At 38.2% G+C, this 18419-nt stretch overlaps 2 protein-coding genes across 9 annotated transcripts in view; one reads left to right on the forward strand and one right to left on the reverse strand.

Annotated features, from left to right (window-relative positions):
* RO60 (Ro60, Y RNA binding protein) overlaps nucleotides 1–18419 on the forward strand; it is a 32042-nt gene that overhangs the window by 5823 nt on the left and 7800 nt on the right. Inside the window, exons 1-8 of one of the 2 annotated variants that reach the window (XM_086345358.1) lie at nucleotides 356–1174; nucleotides 8355–8953; nucleotides 11203–11423; nucleotides 12031–12177; nucleotides 12802–12939; nucleotides 16495–16611; nucleotides 17391–17504; nucleotides 17779–17925. In XM_086345358.1, coding sequence (XP_086201484.1) covers nucleotides 1125–1174; nucleotides 8355–8953; nucleotides 11203–11423; nucleotides 12031–12177; nucleotides 12802–12939; nucleotides 16495–16611; nucleotides 17391–17504; nucleotides 17779–17925 — 1533 coding nt within the window. In that variant the 5' untranslated portion in view covers nucleotides 356–1124. Of the gene's footprint in view, nucleotides 1–355; nucleotides 1175–8354; nucleotides 8954–11202; nucleotides 11424–12030; nucleotides 12178–12801; nucleotides 12940–16494; nucleotides 16612–17390; nucleotides 17505–17778; nucleotides 17926–18419 lie in introns of those variants that run through there. The other variant, XM_086345357.1, reaches the window with a different exon arrangement.
* The window catches only part of GLRX2 (glutaredoxin 2), a 30194-nt gene continuing 27187 nt past the window's right edge, over nucleotides 15413–18419 (reverse strand). For 4 of the 7 annotated variants that reach the window (XR_015143692.1, XM_086345373.1, XM_086345369.1 and 1 more), the window contains one exon: nucleotides 15413–17156. The gene's annotated coding sequence lies outside the window, so the exon portion shown is untranslated. Of the gene's footprint in view, nucleotides 17157–17695; nucleotides 17908–18419 lie in introns of those variants that run through there. The other 3 variants (XR_015143691.1, XM_086345372.1, XM_086345368.1) reach the window with 1 other exon arrangement.

Genomic DNA, 18419 nt, shown 5'->3' on the forward strand with positions numbered 1-18419 from the left:
TTCTCTCCCCCCACTGGTAACCACTAGTTTATTCTTCATATCTGTGAACCTGTTTATTGTTTCTTCATTCACTAGTTTGTTGTATTTTTTAGAGTCCACATAAGTGATACCATACAATATTTGTCTTTGTCTTACTTCATGTAGCATAATGCCCTCCAAGTCCACCCATGTTGCTGAAAATGGCAAATTTTCATTCCTTTTTATGGTTTATGACTGAGTTGTATTCCATTGTATATACATACACCACATGTTATTTATTCATTCATCTGTTGATGGACACTTAGGTTGCTTCCATACCTTGGCAATTGTAAATAACGCTGCTGTGAACATTGGATGCATGTATATTTTTGAGGTGTTTTTTTTTTTTTTAATATAAACCTCAAGTGGTTTTTGAAGCCTTTTGAGACTCATGGACAAAAACCAGATAGTCTAATACTTTTAAAGGTTACAGTCCGTTTATAGTTGTTACAAAATATTGGCTATATTCCCTGTGTTGTACAATACATCATTGTAGCCTGTCTTATACCCAGAAGTCTGCGTGTGTGCTGAGTTGCTTCAGTCTTGTCCGACTCTTTTCCACTTTATGGGCTGTAGCCTTCCAGGCTCCTCTATCCATGGGATTCTCCAGGGATTGAACCCAGGTCTCAAACCTTCTGCATTGGTGGTAGGCTTGTTCTTTATCACTATCACCACCTGGGAAGCCCCTCCCCCCAGTAGTCCGTACCTCCCACAAAAACCAAATATTATTATACCACTGTGTTTTATCACCGCAGTTCAGTTCAGTCCAGTCGCTCAGTCATATCTGACTCTGCGACCCCAAGAATCGTAGCATGCCAGGCCTCCCTGTCCATCACCAACTCCCGGAGTTCACTGAGACTCACGTCCGTCGAGTCAGTGATGCCATCCAGCCATCTCATCCTCTGTCGTCCCCTTCTCCTCCTGCCCCCAATCCCTCCCAGCATGAGGATCTTTTCCAATGAGTCAACTCTTCGCATCAGGTGGCCAAAGTATTGGAGTTTCAGCCTCAGCATCAGTCCTTCCAATGAACACCCAGGACTGGTCTCCATCTAGCCAATTTTAAAGTTAATTTCTATTGCAGGTTCAGTGACAGAGTAGCTTGGAATATGCTGCCAAACATTCTGACTCTGGTATATCTACACAAGCAAGTAGACAGGTACCATAGCTGTTAATGATGTTTTATGTTGCATCCTGGAAAGTACTTTCACAGAAGCATATGAAAAAAGTGAACAGTTTCTCTTGCAGAAATATTGAAAAGATACATGGTCAGAGTTGTCATTAATGTAAGACTTAAGGGAAGATTCCATTGGTACAGCTATGAATAAGTAATTTCATTTCTTATAATAGGAATTATAAAAATTACATTTCTTTTTCAGGCATCTTCCCTAGAATTAAAGTTCATTTTGCTGCTTGGTGTACAAAAGATACTTGAATACCTAATATTAAACATATTAGAAGAATTTACAGAGAAATACTATCCTCAGATGACTATTTTACTCAGAACTCATTACTTTGTAACTTTTTCATGTTTTATTTTTCTTAACTGTATTTCTGTTACCTGCATATAGTACATTTATTATTTTATTCTGATTACAGAATTTATGTTAAAGAATTATGTTTTTAATTGTATGCATTGAGACTTATTTTTAAAGTAAATGTTACAGGAAAGAAAAGCAAGTCATGCATAATACTTAGATAAATGGTTCAGAGAAATCAACTTTAATGTTACTGGTGCTGTCCTGTGCTTAGTTGCTCAGTCATGTCCAACCCTTTGTGACCCCATGGACTGTAGCCCACCAGGCTCTTCTGTCCATAGGGATTCTCCAGGCAAGAATACTAGAGTGGTTTACCATGCCCTCCACTAGGGGACATTCCCAACCCATGAATCAAACTGGGTTCTCCTGCATTGTAGGCAGATTCTTTACCAGCTGAACTACCAGGGAAGCCCTGCTTAGTTATTCTTAAATATATATTAGTAATTATTTAAAAATGATATTCTAGAGGAGTGATACACAAGTAAGACCTGGTCCCCACTCTCAAGGGAACCATTATGTTAGCTGGGTGTGTCACAAAGAATATAATACAAGGGAAAACTTGGAAAGGAGGGGGTTTTAGGTTTATACTGGGACCTTGGACTCACCACCAGGACCTTGGTGCAGGAAAGCTGGGGTAGTAGTATAATCTGATAATTGAATGTCATTTCACACTCATCCAACAAACATAACTAGTAAGCAAGAATGGCCTGGTTGAAGTAACACCAGAGAGAGTTTTTGTAAAATCTAAAGGAGAGGCCAGTAATGTCAAATGCAGTATAAAAATCAAAATAATAATTTCTACTGGAATTAGTGATTAATGTTATCAGTCTTTGAGAAGGCAGTTAGTCTTTTTGGATTGAAAAGAAGAGGTAAATGCCATGCTGAAAAGAGGTTAAGAATACATAGAAAAAGCACCATCCACTACACCAGGAGTTTCAGCCTGTGCTGCTCTCAGTCACTGTAAATCAGTCCCCAGTGACTGATAGAATATGACCACTGCCTCTCCGACACCACCTGAGGACACCACTTGAGGCCGAGGCCTGCCCTGACATTCACTACTTTGTATCAGTTCAGTTCAGTTCAGTTGCTAAGTCGTGTCTGACTTTTTGCGACTCCATGAATCACAGCACACCAGGCCTCCCTGTCCATCACCAACTCCCGGAGTTCACTTAGACTCATGTCCATCGAGTCAGTGATCCCATCCAGCCATCTCATCCTCTGTCATCCCCTTCTCCTCCTGCCCCCAATCCCTCCCAGCATCAGTCTTTTCCAATGAGTCAACTCTTTGCATGAGGTGGCCAATGTACTGGAGTTTCAGCTTCAGCATCAGTCCTTCCAAAGAAATCCCAGAGCTGATCTTCTTTGTATCAGAGCCGTATTGAAATACTGACACTGCTATTTCCACACAATCCAAATCTCTGTCCCCCTTAGTTATATTCAGAACGTGAGGCTTTCTCCCACTTACTCCTTACCTACCTTCTCCCAAGCACTGTGTGTTCCCCGCTCTGAGACCCAGTCCTAGTCACCAGACTTACTTCCCCACTGGGAACGCAGTCATTTCCTTGTTTCTCTTTCTCCCTCAGAGGGGCCCTTACCCGTCCCCATCACCCTTAGGGAAAGGGATAGCTCTTTTGCTGTCAAGGCCAGTCTCCACGTGGATGCTCTGAGCAGCTTTCAGGGATCTCATTGCCTCACTAAACACCCTTCCTCCACTGCCTTCAACTGTCCAAATTAAACTTCCAACCTCAGCCTCCTGTCCTCTCATCTGAAAAGGTGAAAAGATTTTTCCTCTATGTCCCACCTTTGCTTTTCTCTTGCCTTTATAACTTTCCTTCTATAAAAGAGCATTTACCCGTGAAGGCTCTTCCTTGCTGTGTGCCCTCTTCACCACACTGGAATCCAGCTGTTTCTTGCTGCGATTGCCTCTCTTCAGCATTCCTGTTGCCAATTTCAGCCTTATTTACTTGATTACCAAGTGTTTGACATTACCAGCCATTCACTCCGTGAAATTCTCTGTTATGATCTATGATAATCACTTCCTCTTGATTTAAAGTCTGTGGGCCTCTCCTATTTCTCCTTCAAAGGACCCTTTTGTCCTTAGCTTTTAATTGTTGATATTCACCAGGATTCTATCTTTAGCCTTCCCTACAGTATATAAACATGCTCAAGCTTTTATCATCTTCAAAATTTTTTTTCTTTTGCTTTATTTTACTGCCTTACTTGTCAACATTGCTTTGCAGTATTCTTACTTCCTTTTCTAAACTTTAAAGACAGAGCAAGATTACAGATACCCCTTACTGGAATGCATTCCCCAAACTTTATATACCAGTTTTTCAGCCTTCTTGGATTATTGAGACAGCATTAGTTTATCCTCCTCTGTTTATTCACTTTTCTATTAAAGCACTTGATTACAAGTGCTTTATCAATTGGATATAAAGTTGTGCATAATTGTATATAAATTGAGGTATAAATAAATTTCTACCACATCATACAGACTGATTTCCCTGAGAGCAGGAAAAGTTTTGAAAATCTTATTTTTAATGGAACAGAAATTTCCTTCATGCCTTACACATAGTATGTAGTAAATGCTGGTTGAGGATTTTGTTGGCTGTGTCACTGTGGTGTTGGCCATGGGGAGAAGCCCAGTGCACTGTAGTGGTGCAGGCAGGAGACCTGAGAGTAAACACTTGTAGAGAGAACAGCAGTGGAAAGCAGTGGATGATTGTGGTTACTCTATTAGGAGGATAAAAAGTGATACTGCTGCCAGTCAGTCAGTTCTAGTGGCTTTAGAGATAATGGAAGGAGGAAAAAGTGGGTAGTTACAGATGACACAAACTAAATGAGCACTGTTGATCAGGATGTTAATCAGAATGCTCTCAGCTACAGGTAACAGAAAACCTATCAACAATTTAAACAGGAAAGATACATTAGGCTTCCCCGGTGGCTCAGAGAGTAAAGAATCTGCCTGCAATGCAGGAGACCTAGGTTTGATTCCTGGGTTGGGAAGATCCCCTGGAGAAGGAAATGGGAACCCACTCCAGTATTCTTGCCTGGAAAAATCCCATGAATAGAGGAGCCTGGTGGGCTATGGTCCATGGGGTTGCAAAGAGTCAGACACAACTAAGCAGCTAACACTAACACACTATGATATATTAATACATTTCTAAGTTCCAGGTAACTTGATAGTATCAATGGCCTAGGCTCTTTTTTTTTTTTTTTAAATCTTTTCTGGCTCTGCCATCCTTATTTGTATGTCATCTTAAACTGGCTCCCCCATGATTCAAGATAGCGGACACCACTTCAGGCATCATGTGCTGCAAATGAGTATCTCAAAGCAGAAAGAGCATGCCTTTTTTATTTTCCTTTTTTTATTAATTTATTTTAATTGGATTTACTTGTATTTACTTTACAATATTGTGGGTTTTGCCATACATTGACATGAATCAGTCACAGGAGTACATGTGTCCCACCTCCCTTCTCATCCCATCCCTCTGGGTTGTCGCAGTGCACCGGCTTTGAGTGCCCTGTTTCATGCATCGAGCTTGGACTGGTCGTCTGTTTCACATATGGTAATATACATGTTTCAATGCTATTGTCTCAAATCATCCCACCCTTGGCTTCTCCCACAGAATCCAAAAGTCTGTTCTTTATATCTGTGTCTCTTTTGCTGTCTTGCACATAGGGTCATCATTGCTGTCTTTCTAAATTCCACATATATGCATTAATATATCGTGTTGGTGTTTTTCTTTCTGACTTACTTCATTCTGTATAATAGGCTCCAGTTTCATCCACCTCATTAGAACTGACTCAAATGCGCTTTTTAATAGCTGAGCTTACTCATTGGAAGGAAAGTTATGTCCAACCTAGATAGCATATTCAAAAGCAGAGACATTACTTTGCCAACAAAGGTCCATCTAGTCAAGGCTATGGTTTTTCCTGTGGTCATGTATGGATGTGAGAGTTGGACTGTGAAGAAGGCTGAGCGCCAAAGAATTGATGCTTTTGAACTGTGGTGTTGGAGAAGACTCTTGAGAGTCCCTTGGACTGCAAGGAGATCCAACCAGTCCATTCTAAAGGAGATTAGCCCTAGGTGTTCTTTGAAAGGAATGATGCTAAAGCTGAAACTCCAGTACTTTGGCCACCTCATGAGAAGAGCTGACTCATTGGAAAAGACTTTGATGCTGGGAGGGATTGGGGGCAGGAGGAGAAGGGGATGACAGAGGATGAGATGGCTGGATGGCATCACTGACTCGATGGACGTGAGTTTGAGTGAACTCCGGGAGTTGGTGATGGACAGGGAGGCCTGGCGTGCTGCGATTCATGGAGTTGCAGAGTCGGACACGACTGAGCACCTAAACTGAACTGAATATTCCATTGTGTGTGTGTACCACAGTTTTCTTATCCATTCGTCTGCTGATGGACATCTAGGTTGCTTCCATGTCCTGGTTATTGTAAACAGTGCTATGATGAACATTGGGGCACACGTGTCTCTTTCAATTCTGGTTTCCTCAGTGTATATGCCTAGCAGTGGGATTGCTGGGTCGTATGGCAGTTCTGTTCCAGTTTTTAAAGGAATCTCTACACTGTTCTCCATAGTGGCTGCACTAGTTTGCATTCCCACCAACAGTGTAAGAAGGTTTCCTTTTCTCCACACCCTCTCCAGCATTTATTATTTGTAGACTTTGATAGCAACCATTCTGACTGGCATGAGATGGTACCTCATTGTGGTTTTGATATGCATTTCTCTGATAATGAGTGATGTTTAGCATCTTTTCATGTGTGTGTGAGCCATCTGTATGTCTTCTTTGGAGAAATGTCTGTTTAGTTCTTTGGCCCATTTTTTGATTGGGTTGTTTATTTTCCTGGTATTGAGCTGCATGAGCTACTTGTATATTTTAGAGATTAATTTTTTGTCAGTTGCTTCATTTGGCATTATTTTCTCCCATCTGAAGGCTGACTTATAGTTTTCTTTGTTGTGCAAAAGCTTTTAAGTTTAATTAGGTCCCATTTGTTTATTTTTGCTTTTATTTCCATTACTCTGGGAGGTGGGTCATAGAGGACTTGCTGTGGTTTATGTCAGAGAGTGTTTTGTCTATGTTTTCCTCTAGGAGTTTATAGTTTCTGGTCTTACATTTAGATCTTTAATCCATTTTGAGTTAATTTTTGTGTTTGGTATTAGAACATTTTGTAGTTTCTTTCTTTTACAGGTGGTTGACCAGTTTTCCCAGCACCACTTGTTAAAGAGATTGTCTTTTCTCCATTGTATATTCTTGCCTCCTTTGTCGAAGATAAGGCATCTGTAGTTGTGTGGATTCATCTTTGGGCTTTCTATTCTGTTCCATTGATCTATATTTCTGTCTTTGTGCCAGTACCATACTATCTTGATGACTGTAGCTTTGTAGTATAGTCTGAAGTCAGGCATGTTGATTCCTCCAGTTCCATTCTTCTTTCTTAAGATTGCTTTGGCTATTTGAGGTTTTTTTGGTGTTTCCATACAAATAGTGAAATATTTGTTCTAGTTCTCTGAAAAATACCATTGGTAGCTTGATAAGGATCGCAATGAATCTATAGATTGCCTTGGGTATACTCATTTTCACTGTATTGATTCTTCCGATCCATGAACATGGTATATTTCTCCATCTATTTGTGTCATCTTTGATTTCTTTCATCAGTGTTTTATAGTTTTCTATATATAGCTCTTTTGTTTCTTTTAGAGAACATGCCTTTTTAAGAGTCCAGGCCCCTTTTTAAGAGGGAAGGAGACCTCCGAAGTATTACCAGCAGATTTATTGTGTCTCACTGGCAGGAGCTGTGATACTTGCCCAATACCTGTACCAGTCACATGGCAAGAGGATTGAGAACATCACCTGGGGACTCATAACTGGTACCAAAACTCAGGCCTCAGCCAGACATTCTGAATTGTGAAAGAAACTAGGAGGGGATGGGGCGAATGGGACCCATCATTTTATGTTTAAACTAGCACTTCGAGTAATTCTGATGCCCATAGACTATGAGAACCACTGTTTAGAGCAATCCAGATTCATCCCTTGGGGCTGGGGAATGTCCCCTGAAGGATATTACTACCAGAAAGAGGATAATAGTTAGAAAAGAGGAGGGAGGAACAGATGTTGGGTACACAAGAAGAGCTTGTCTGCAGTCACTGTGTCAGAGACCATTACTGCCCCGCCCCCACCCCTTCTCCTCTCCCTCTGCTCCTCTGGACTCCACCCTAGCTGCCTGCTCACACTCTGCAGCAGCAAACTACATCAAAAATGCAACTTCTTGACTGTCACTTCTGATCGTCATACCATAACTTACTTAAACAATATTTTTAAATTAAAATATTTCATGGCAGATTTCAATAAGCCTAGATTAATAAACGGTTTTCCTTTTTATAATCTTATCATTTCTATCTAGCTGTAAATTTTGGGTTTTTTTCCTGGGGAAAATAGTGATAGTGGGGCTTCCCTCATAGCTCGGTTGGTAAAGAATCCGCCTGCAATGCAGGAGACCCCGCTTCGATTCTGGGTCGGGAAGATCCCCTGGAGAAGGGATAGGCTACTCACTCCAGTATTCTGGCCTGGAGAATTCCATGGATTGTATAGCCCATTGGGTCTCAAAGAGTCGGACACAACTGAGCGACTTTCACTTTGGGCATTTGTATTTTTCAAAAAAATTCCAAGATAATTCTGTTAATGCATCTGGATTTTTAAAGGTGATTACAAGTTTTTCTGTTAAATTGTAGTTTCCATGATACAGAATTCTATTATTTTCTTGTAATAACATTTTGCTTTTTGATAGGCTTCCTAAAGACAGAAAAATGGAGGAATCTGTAAACCAAATGCAGCCACTGAATGAGAAGCAGATAGCTAATTCCGAAGGCGGATATGTGTGGCAAGTCACTGATATGAATCGGCTACACCGGTTCTTATGTTTTGGTTCTGAAGGTGGGACTTACTATATCAAAGAACAGAAGCTGGGCCTTGAGAATGCCGAAGCTTTAATCAGATTGATTGAAGATGGTAGAGGATGTGAAGTGATACAGGAAATAAAATCCTTTAGTCAAGAAGGCAGAACCGCAAAGCAGGAACCCACGCTCTTTGCCCTCGCCATTTGCTCCCAGTGTTCTGACATAAGCACCAAACAAGCCGCCTTCAAAGCTGTTCCTGAAGTTTGTCGCATCCCTACACACCTGTTTACTTTTATCCAGTTTAAGAAAGATCTGAAGGAAAGCATGAAGTGTGGCATGTGGGGTCGTGCCCTCCGGAAAGCTGTAGCAGACTGGTATAATGAAAAGGGTGGCATGGCCCTCGCCCTGGCAGTTACAAAATACAAACAAAGAAACGGCTGGTCTCACAAAGATCTGTTAAGATTGTCACATCTTAAACCTTCCAGTGAAGGTAAGTATGAGATCTTCATGGCGACAGGTGAGGTACAGATATCCAGTAAATGGCAAATTTGTATTTGTCATCAGACAATTGTGTAATATTTTCTAGAAATAGTCTTTCAGTCTCAAGACACTGATTGACTAATTCATATGTTTAATGCCAACCTGGAATTAAACACCTACACATTAATGATTAAGAATCAAATGACAGATTTGCAGGTTGATATTCTAAATCTTGGGGCTTCCTATGTGGCTTAGTGGTAAAGAATCCACCAGCCAGTGCAGGAGATGCAGGTTCAATCCCTGGGTCAGGAAGATGCCCTGGAGTAGGGAATGGCAACCCACTCCAGTATTCTAGCCTGGAAAATCCCATGGACAGAGGAGCCTGGTGGCCTACAGTCGAGTCGGACACAACTGAGCAACTAAGCACGTCCTTGGACATACATTCCATGGAACCTAAAGGCTACCTGAAGTAGTTCTGAACTTAACAGACTGTCTTCAAGCAGTCATCCAGAGGTCATGGTAACTTGGGGCAGTTTTTCTGTGTCTATGAGAAGAGACTTTTGAGAAGTTATTTGGATCTACAATGACTCTTTAGTCCTTAGAAGGGAAATAAGAAAAACTTTTGCACAGGATTAATTTTGAATGTGAACACTCACAAAATGAACATGTGCAAAGTTGACATTTTTTCTTACAGCAGAGGTGAAACTTGAAATGACAGCCCCTCAGAGGAGTTCAGATTTCAGTTCTACTTATTACTGTGTGTCCATAAACCAAGTAACTGAACCTGTCCGAGTTTCTGTATCTTCATCTATTAAAAAAAGGTAGAAAGGGAATAGCCCTTGAAATTATTGTGACTAACAGTGGTAGTGTATATCAGAATACTTAGACACAGTTTCTGACACAAGTAAAGGGCAGTGTTGGTTGCTTCTCCTCCTTCCTACACGTCTTGTGTGGTGATGTCTTCATACATGAAATCTCCTCAGTAGTTCCTGTTTCACCACTTTTTTCTAAAACTACAAATGAACTTTTTCAAATGAAATTTAAGCAATAAATTACTGTAAATATTTATATACATAAACACATGTATATTTTGACTTTTTATTAGAAATTACATCCTTGTTATATTTATTTATTTGGGTACCATGTAGCTTGTGGGATCTTGGTTCCCCCATGAGGAATTGAATCCATACCCCCTGCAGTGAAAGCACATAGTCCCAACGACTGGACTGTCAGGAATTCCAGATTTCACATTAAGATGTGTAAGACAGCAGAGTCACAACTCTTTAGAAGTTCCTGTGTGTGAGTATTAACTTTTAGTCAGATTATTTAGAGTTCAGAAATAGCACATAGGCTCAGTCTGCCTTAGAGGTGTATTTTAGTTGGCCTGAACTATATTTTAAGGGGGAAAAATGAATTATTTGCCAGTGTTACTTAAAAATCCATATTGTACCTTATATTGAAAATACATTCCTGTAGCAGCACCAAGCCAAATTTTTTTTTTCCAATTATTTCACTAAAATATCTGTCAGGTATATTGTTTAATTCTCCAGTCATGACCACTATTATATCAATGACCTCTTTTATTTATTTTACCTACCTTCCCCCCATAGACCTTGAAATTTGATAGTTATGTCCCCCCACTGTTTTACAGAAGTGGAAACTAAGGCCTTAGATAATCACACATGCATATAGGCTAGAATCCAGATTTCCTCACCCCCCCCAACCCAAAGCTTTTTCAACTATTAAAGGAATTATAGAAGAAATGGACACATTATTTAGGCCTGTAATACTTTCTCAGCTATTAAAAATTACAAGGTACCTACCTGCCTGTCCACTTCACTTATCTCTGTAATTTACAAATGCATGTTTATTTAGCAGGTAAAGGGGCAAGTGAATATGAGATTAACTGAGGTAGATCTATACATTTGTGAATTGAGAATGTGGACCTGAGATAGTTACTGTGTACTAAAGGTTCCATTGCTATTGCTTCCCAAAAAAAAGCTCTGAAATAAAATGACTTTGGAGTCATTAGACTTCAAAACACATTAGGTTAGAGTTTTACCTCCAGAGCCTCATGGGATAGGCAAAAATTAGTTGACTCCATTTCCTTAAGTGCGTTTGTCATATTATGGGAAGTAGCATCCTGGTTTAAACTCCTTTGTATCTAGATGTGTCATTCACATAAGGTGTTCTCAGTAACATGTCCAGTTTTTTACCTGCTAATCCTACATGCCGTTTTAATTCTTTCTTTTGTTGAAGGACTTGCTATTGTCACCAAATATATTACAAAGGGCTGGAAAGAGGTCCATGAAATGTATAAAGAAAAAGCACTTTCTGTGGAGGCTGAAAAACTATTAAAGTATCTCGAGGCTGTAGAGAAAGTGAAGCGCACAAAAGATGAACTGGAAGTCATTCATCTGATAGAAGAGCACAGACTGGTTAGGGAACATCTCCTAACAAATCACTTAAAGTCTAAAGAGGTAAGAAAGTTATAATACATTCCAGCATATGAGTAAACATGAGGAACTTAGGCTGTGTAGTAAAAGGATAAATTTTGCTAATGCTTTTAACATATATTAATACTTAAAAATTTTTTTGCCATACTGCATGGTTTGTAGGATCTTAGTTCCTTGACCAGGGGACCAGGAATTGAACCTAGGCCCCTGTCAGTGAAAGTGCCAAGTGCTAACCCCTTGACCGCCAGGGAATTCCCTAAAAACTTTAAATATATCTTAAAATTAACATTTATTTAAAACACCTGGGCACAATGCCCAGCTGTAGTTGGCAATTTTTAAGTATTAGTTCCATTCCAGAAAATGTATTGGTTAGTTTACCTCACTAATTAAATAAATAAAATTCTTATATACAGTTCCTTCACAAAATATAATGTACTTAACTTTATTACTCTAATAAAGAGCAGGTTACTTTGTTCCATGAGCCTTTGACCAACCCACACAAATTTTTATTTAGAAAGTGGTCCAAACCCCCAAAAGAAAGCCTTAAAGACTATTATTAATTGATATGTCTGTGTTACATGTATTCATTTCCCCTTAATTCCTTTTATTTCTACCTATCTTATTGCAATAGGTATGGAAGGCTTTGTTACAAGAAATGCCTCTCACAGCATTACTAAGGAATCTGGGAAAGATGACCGCTAATTCAGTGCTTGAACCAGGAAATTCAGAAGTGTCTTTAGTATGTGAAAAGCTGTGTAATGAAAAACTGTTAAAAAAGGTAAGTGTTACCTTTGCAGTGCTATGCTATGCTATGCTAAGTCGCTTCAGTCATGTCCGACTCTGTGCGACCCCATGGACGGCAGTCCACCAGGCTCCCCCGTCCCTGGGATTCTCCAGGCAAGAACACTGGAGTGGGTTGCCATTTCCTTCTCCAATGCAAGAAAGTGAAAAGTGAAAGTGAAGTCGCTCAGTCGTGTCCGACTTTTAGCGACACCATGGACTACAGCCTACCAGGCTCCTCCATCCATGGGATTTTCCAGGCAAGAGTACTGGAGTGGGGTGCCATTGCCTTCTCTGGTTACCTTTGCTAACTACTACTAATTGAAACAACTGGCTCTTAAATTTTGGAAATGGAGTCAGGGAATTTTTTAGGTGTTTTGAGACTTTTATCATACGACATTGCATTGACTCTGAAATCTAAGTTTAATATGTCCTCATTTTTCTCTTTATGAAATAGATTTGTTAGCTATAAATAACAAATAACAAAATAATTTATTAGCTATAAATAACAAAATAATTTATTAGCTATAAATAACAAATAACAATAACAAAAATCTAAGAGACATGATTACTGTTTTTCACTTGAATTTGACATTCGCTTTCTGTCTCTGTCATGTTCTAGGCTCGTATACATCCATTTCATGTTTTAATTGCGTTAGAAACTTATAAGACAGGTCATGGGCTCAGAGGAAAACTGAAGTGGCGCCCCGATGAAGAAATTCTGCAAGCTCTGGATGCCGCTTTTTATAAAACATTTAAGGTAATGGTTTGAGTTTTGTTTGAAAACAAAAACCCAATTAGGATTTAGAAACACATTTTAAAGATGATATTAGTAGTTTAACCATTTTTGATTAGGTATTCATCTGTTCATGTGAAAATGAATATATAATTATGATTATATTCATAAGCTTATGAATAAAGTATTTGTCTCTACCTTTGGACAACAACCAGACATCAACCATTAAATTTTGATGTTTTAAATTACTAAATTTAAAAATTTGCATTCCTGTGGAGTCTAGGGACTTGATCTTCTGTCCTGTTTTCCTCATTAATCAGTAGTAGATGTCCTCTGTCTTGATAGGGAATAATCTTTTTTACAAATGGAAATTCTATATCAGAGCCATAAGTTAAAACTTTTTGGTTTTAAAAAAGTCTTGCTCTTGAACAAAGTATTAGCAACCAAATTCAGCAGCATACTAAAGAGAGTATACAAGTGAGAGTCACCCTCAACATACAAGGATCATACAATATAAGAAAAATCAATGTAATATAACATCATGTTAAAAGATAACACATGATATCTCAATTGATGCAGAAAAAGCATTTGACAAAATCTTGTACCCTTTCTGATTTAAAAAAAAAAACAACTCTCAGTAAACCAGGAATGGAAGTGAGCTTCCTTAGTGTGATAAAGGTCATGTGTAAAAAACCCACAGCTGTCATCATACTCAGGGGTAAAAGATTTAAATCATTTCCCTTAAGATCAGAAACAAGACCAGGATGCCCACTTTTCCCACTTTGATTTACATTTACTGGAAGTTCTAGCAGTTACGAAAGGAGAAGAAATATTAAAATGTATCCAGGTTGTTTTCATTTTCATTTAAAAATTTTTTATTATAAAAATTGTTTTGTCCACTCCTGCAGCATGCAGGATCTTAGTTCCTCAACCAGGGATTGAACCCATGCCCCCTGCAGTATAAGTGTAATCTTAACCGCTGAACCACCAGGAAAATCTCAGTCCAGGTTGGAAAGGGAGAAAAACTATCATGTTCTCAGATGATTAGATCTTACATGGAGAAGACCATAAAGAATTCACAAAATAGGATTTCCCTGGAGTCTAGTAGTTAGGACTCCACCCTTCCACTGCAGGGGGCACAGGTTCTATCCCTGATCGGAGAACTAAGATCCCACATGCCACGTGGCATGACCAAAAAGAATTTTTTTTAAAAATTCCACAAAATAATATTAGATCTAGCAAATGGATTCAGCAGAGTTGCAGGATATAAATTCAGCAGGAAAAAATCAGTAGTATTTCTATACACTAGCAATGAACAGTCCAAAAACAAAATTAAGAAAACATTCCATTTACAACAGCATCAAAAATAATGAGAAACTTTGGAGTAAATTTAACTATGGGGTGTAAGACTGAGTTACTGAAAACTGCAAAACACTACTGAAAGAAATTTAAGAAGAAATAAATAAATGAGAAGACATCCGGTGTTCCTAGTTTGGAAGACTTCATAACGTTAAGATGCTGGTGTACCCAAAGCAATCTACAGATTCTGTGTGATCCCTGTGGCATGTTTAGCAGAAACAGAAATCCCCATCCTAAAATTTATATGGACTCTCAAAGGAACCCAAATTGGGAAACCTAATGTTGAAAAAAAAAAGTTGGAAGACCCACACTTCCAAATTTAGGATTTCAAAAGTTACTACAAAGCTACAGTAATCAAAACAGTGTAGTACTGGCATAAACACGACATGTACACCAACAGGGCAGAGCAAAACTCGCACATGTATGGTCAATTGATTTTTGACTAGAGTGTCAAGACAATTCAATGGAGAGAAGACATAGTCTTTAACAAATGGTGCTGGGGAGCTTGGATATCCACATGCAAAAAAGTGAAGCTGGACCATTACTTTACACCACATACAAAAATTAACTCAAAGTGACCTGTAGATAAGACTTAAAACTACACAGCTGTTAGAAGAAGACGTATTATAAAAGCTCATGACCCTGGGTTTGGCAGTAGCTTCTTAGATGTGATATCAAAAGCACAGACAACAAAAGGAAAAGAAAAGTAGATAAATTTTGACTTCATCAAAACTCAAACCTTTTGTGCATCAAAGGACACTGTGAGTGAAAAGATCTGCAGAGAAGGAGAAAATATTTGCAGATCATCTATTTTACAGGGGTATATATATATATATTTATATACATATGTGTGTGTGTGTATATATATAAAACTCCTACAACTCAAAATACAAACAACCCAATTCAAGACATGAGCAGAGTACTTGAACAGACATTTCTCCAAGGAAGGTAAACAAATGGCCAGTTAAGCACATGCAGAGATGCTCAACATTAGTCATCAGGCAAATGCAAATCAAAACCACAGTGAAATGCCACTTCACACCTAGTTGGATGGCTCTGGCCATCCAAAAATACCACCTCCTATGTATATACCCAAAAGAATTGAAAACTGGAACTCATATAGGTACTCATACCCAGATGTTGATAGAAGGTTTATTCACAGCAGCCAAAAGGTGGGAACAATCTGAGTATTCATCAGATGAATGGACAAGTGAAATATGATATATGCATATAATGGAGTATTCAGCCTTACAAAGTAGTAGAACTTGAAAGATGCTACAGCAGGGATGAACCTTGAAAACATTATGCTAGGTGAAAACAAGCCAGACAGAAAAGGATAAGTATCCTGTGGTTCCACTCATGAGGTTTCCAGAATACACAAATTCATAGATGTAGAAAGTAAAACAGAAGTTTCTTAGGGCTAGAGGTGGGTAAAAATGAGGAGTTATTGTCAGTGGGTACAGGGTTTCTGTTGGGATGAAAAGTTCTGGAATTAGTAATGGTGGTTATATACATACATACATACATACATATGCTGCTGCTGCTGCTGCTAAGTTGCTTCAGTCGTGTCCGACTCTGTGCGACCCCATAGACGGCAGCCCAGTAGGCTCCCCGGTGCCTGGGATTCTCCAGGCAAGAACACTGGAGTGGGTTGCCATTTCCTTCTCCAATGCAAGAAAGTGAAAAGTGAAAGGGAAGTCGCTCAGTCATGTCTGACTCAGCGACCCCATGGACTGTAGCCTACCAGGCTCCTCTGTCCATGGGATTTTCCAGGCCAGAGTACTGGAGTGGGGTGCCATTGCCTTCTCCGATACATACATATATATATATATATAAAATACATTGTGAATGTATTTAATGCTACCGAATTATATACTTAAAAATTATTAGAAAGTAAATTTTATGTTGTTTATATTTTACTACAAAAAAAATTCCTTGCTAGAAATTCCCAGTTTACTTCATGAGGAAAAGTTAAAAAAAAAAAAGGAAGACTGTAACTTCTTTACTAGCTACTAAAGTTATTAAATAGGCCATCTTATTTTCATTGTTTTACCGCTGGTTAAAGCTAAGCATTTCTATATATTTGTCGATTGGTAAATCAAAAATCAAGCCTTTTATCTTAGTCTTTGAATGAAAATTAAGTAAATATGGTATGTTAGAAATTTAATTTATTTACAGTTTCTGTGATTGCTTTTAATGATTGTTTTGTGTTCTCTTTAGACAGTTGAGCCAACTGGAAAGCGTTTCTTACTGGCAATTGATGTCAGTGGTTCTATGGACCAAAGAGTTTTGGGTAGTGTACTCAACGCAAGCACAGTAGCTGCAGCAATGTGCATGGTGAGAACTCCTAAGGCAATTTAGGATTTTGCCATACTGAAAATATTTACCTGGTGCAAAACCAAAAAGTTGGATATGATCAAAAATTATATTTTCACTTGTTTTAAGCAAAGCTTTAAGTCATTGTATATGTATTTGAGTATACTTATATATTCCAGTATTCTTTCCTGGGAAATCCCATGGACAGAGGAGCCTGTCAGGCTACAATCCATGGGGTTACAAAGAGTCAGATACAACTTAGCGACTGAACAACAACAAAAACATACTTATGTATACTTTAATACTTAGGTATATACGATATTGTAGGTATATTGAAAAAGCATGTCTAAAGAAAAATCAGAGTAGAACTTTTAATTTTACAAAAACATATTAAATGTTACTCATATTTTTAAAGAAATAGATAATGCTTAAAGAAATTATTAACGAATATAGATGTTAAAAGATCAAGGACTAATAATAACAGATAGGAGACTTCGGTTCTAGCCTGATTCAGTAGTGAGTAACCATCAGCGAGCTTCTTAGCTTCTCTTCTGTGGGTTTATTGCCTATTTAATAAAATAAGAAGAATAACATATACTCTATTTGCTTTAAAGGATTGTTGTTAAAACTAGTTTCTTTGTAAGAGTTTGTGAAAGTGCTTTGAAAGCTATACTGTTACTGTATAGTTTTCACACACAGTAAGTTCAGAAATAAATCATCATATTTTCTTTTAAAGATGAACTTTAAAAGACTGTATTTGTTTCCCCTGTAGTGAAAATTCCTACTATTGAATTTTTCAGGTTGTCACACGAACAGAGAAAGATTCTTCTATAGTTGCTTTTTCAGATGAAATGGTACCATGTCCAGTGACTACAGATATGACCTTACAACAAGTTTTACTGGCTATGAGTCAGGTAAGAAACTATTTCATGTAGTTTACTTAACATGTATTTTATAATAACTTTGTATTGATGTCATACCTGATATTAATATATGAGAACAAATTACATCTCAGTTTTTCTTACGAGCACAAAGTAAAAAATATACTTTACAAGCTTTCTGAAAGCATATACATTGGCGCTAAACAAGATGATAACGTGTAAAATAGTATTTTTAAGTATTTAATTATTTTGGACATCTCAGTATGGAAATGAGAGCATTTAAGACCACGTTTTTATTCTGAGTTAGATCCCAGCAGGTGGAACTGATTGCTCTCTTCCAATGATCTGGGCTCAAAAGACAAATACAGCTGCTGATGTCTTCATTGTATTCACTGATAACGAGACCTTTGCTGGAAGTGTCCATCCTGCTATCGCTCTGAGGGAATATCGAAAGGTAAAGCAAATTCTAATATTCATTCTCACCCCAAACAAGATTCACTTCTAAAACAGTCAATATATTTTTTTAAGAAATAATACTGAAGGTAGTTGTGTACGTTTGTAAAAGATATACGACACTAGTTCTGGACTCAACAGTACTTGAAGTGAGGAAATACTGAGTACACATATATAATTTATTTCAACCAGTTCCAGATGTACACATTTTAATATCCTTTGCAAACAGTATTTTCAGTAATAATAAAAATTTTTTTTAAATTTAACCACAAACTTTTTAATGATTCAACATCATTTCTGAGTTTTGCTAAGAACTACATAAATGTAAAGCAAAGCTATAATATAATGTGTGCTTTAAGTGTTATGAGTATTTCTGAGTTCTCGTCAGTGCTCTGCAGTTGAACTTTGTGAAATGAGGGAATTGTTCTGTATCTGCACTGTCCAGTATGGAATCTGCTAGTCAGGTGAGAATGTGGAGCCTTTGAACTGTGGCAG

The sequence above is a fragment of the Bos grunniens genome, chromosome 16, assembly GCF_055505025.1.
Source record: "Bos grunniens cultivar Pamir isolate PY7600 chromosome 16, Bosgru_T2T1.0, whole genome shotgun sequence".
Classification (NCBI taxonomy): Eukaryota; Metazoa; Chordata; class Mammalia; order Artiodactyla; family Bovidae; genus Bos; species Bos grunniens.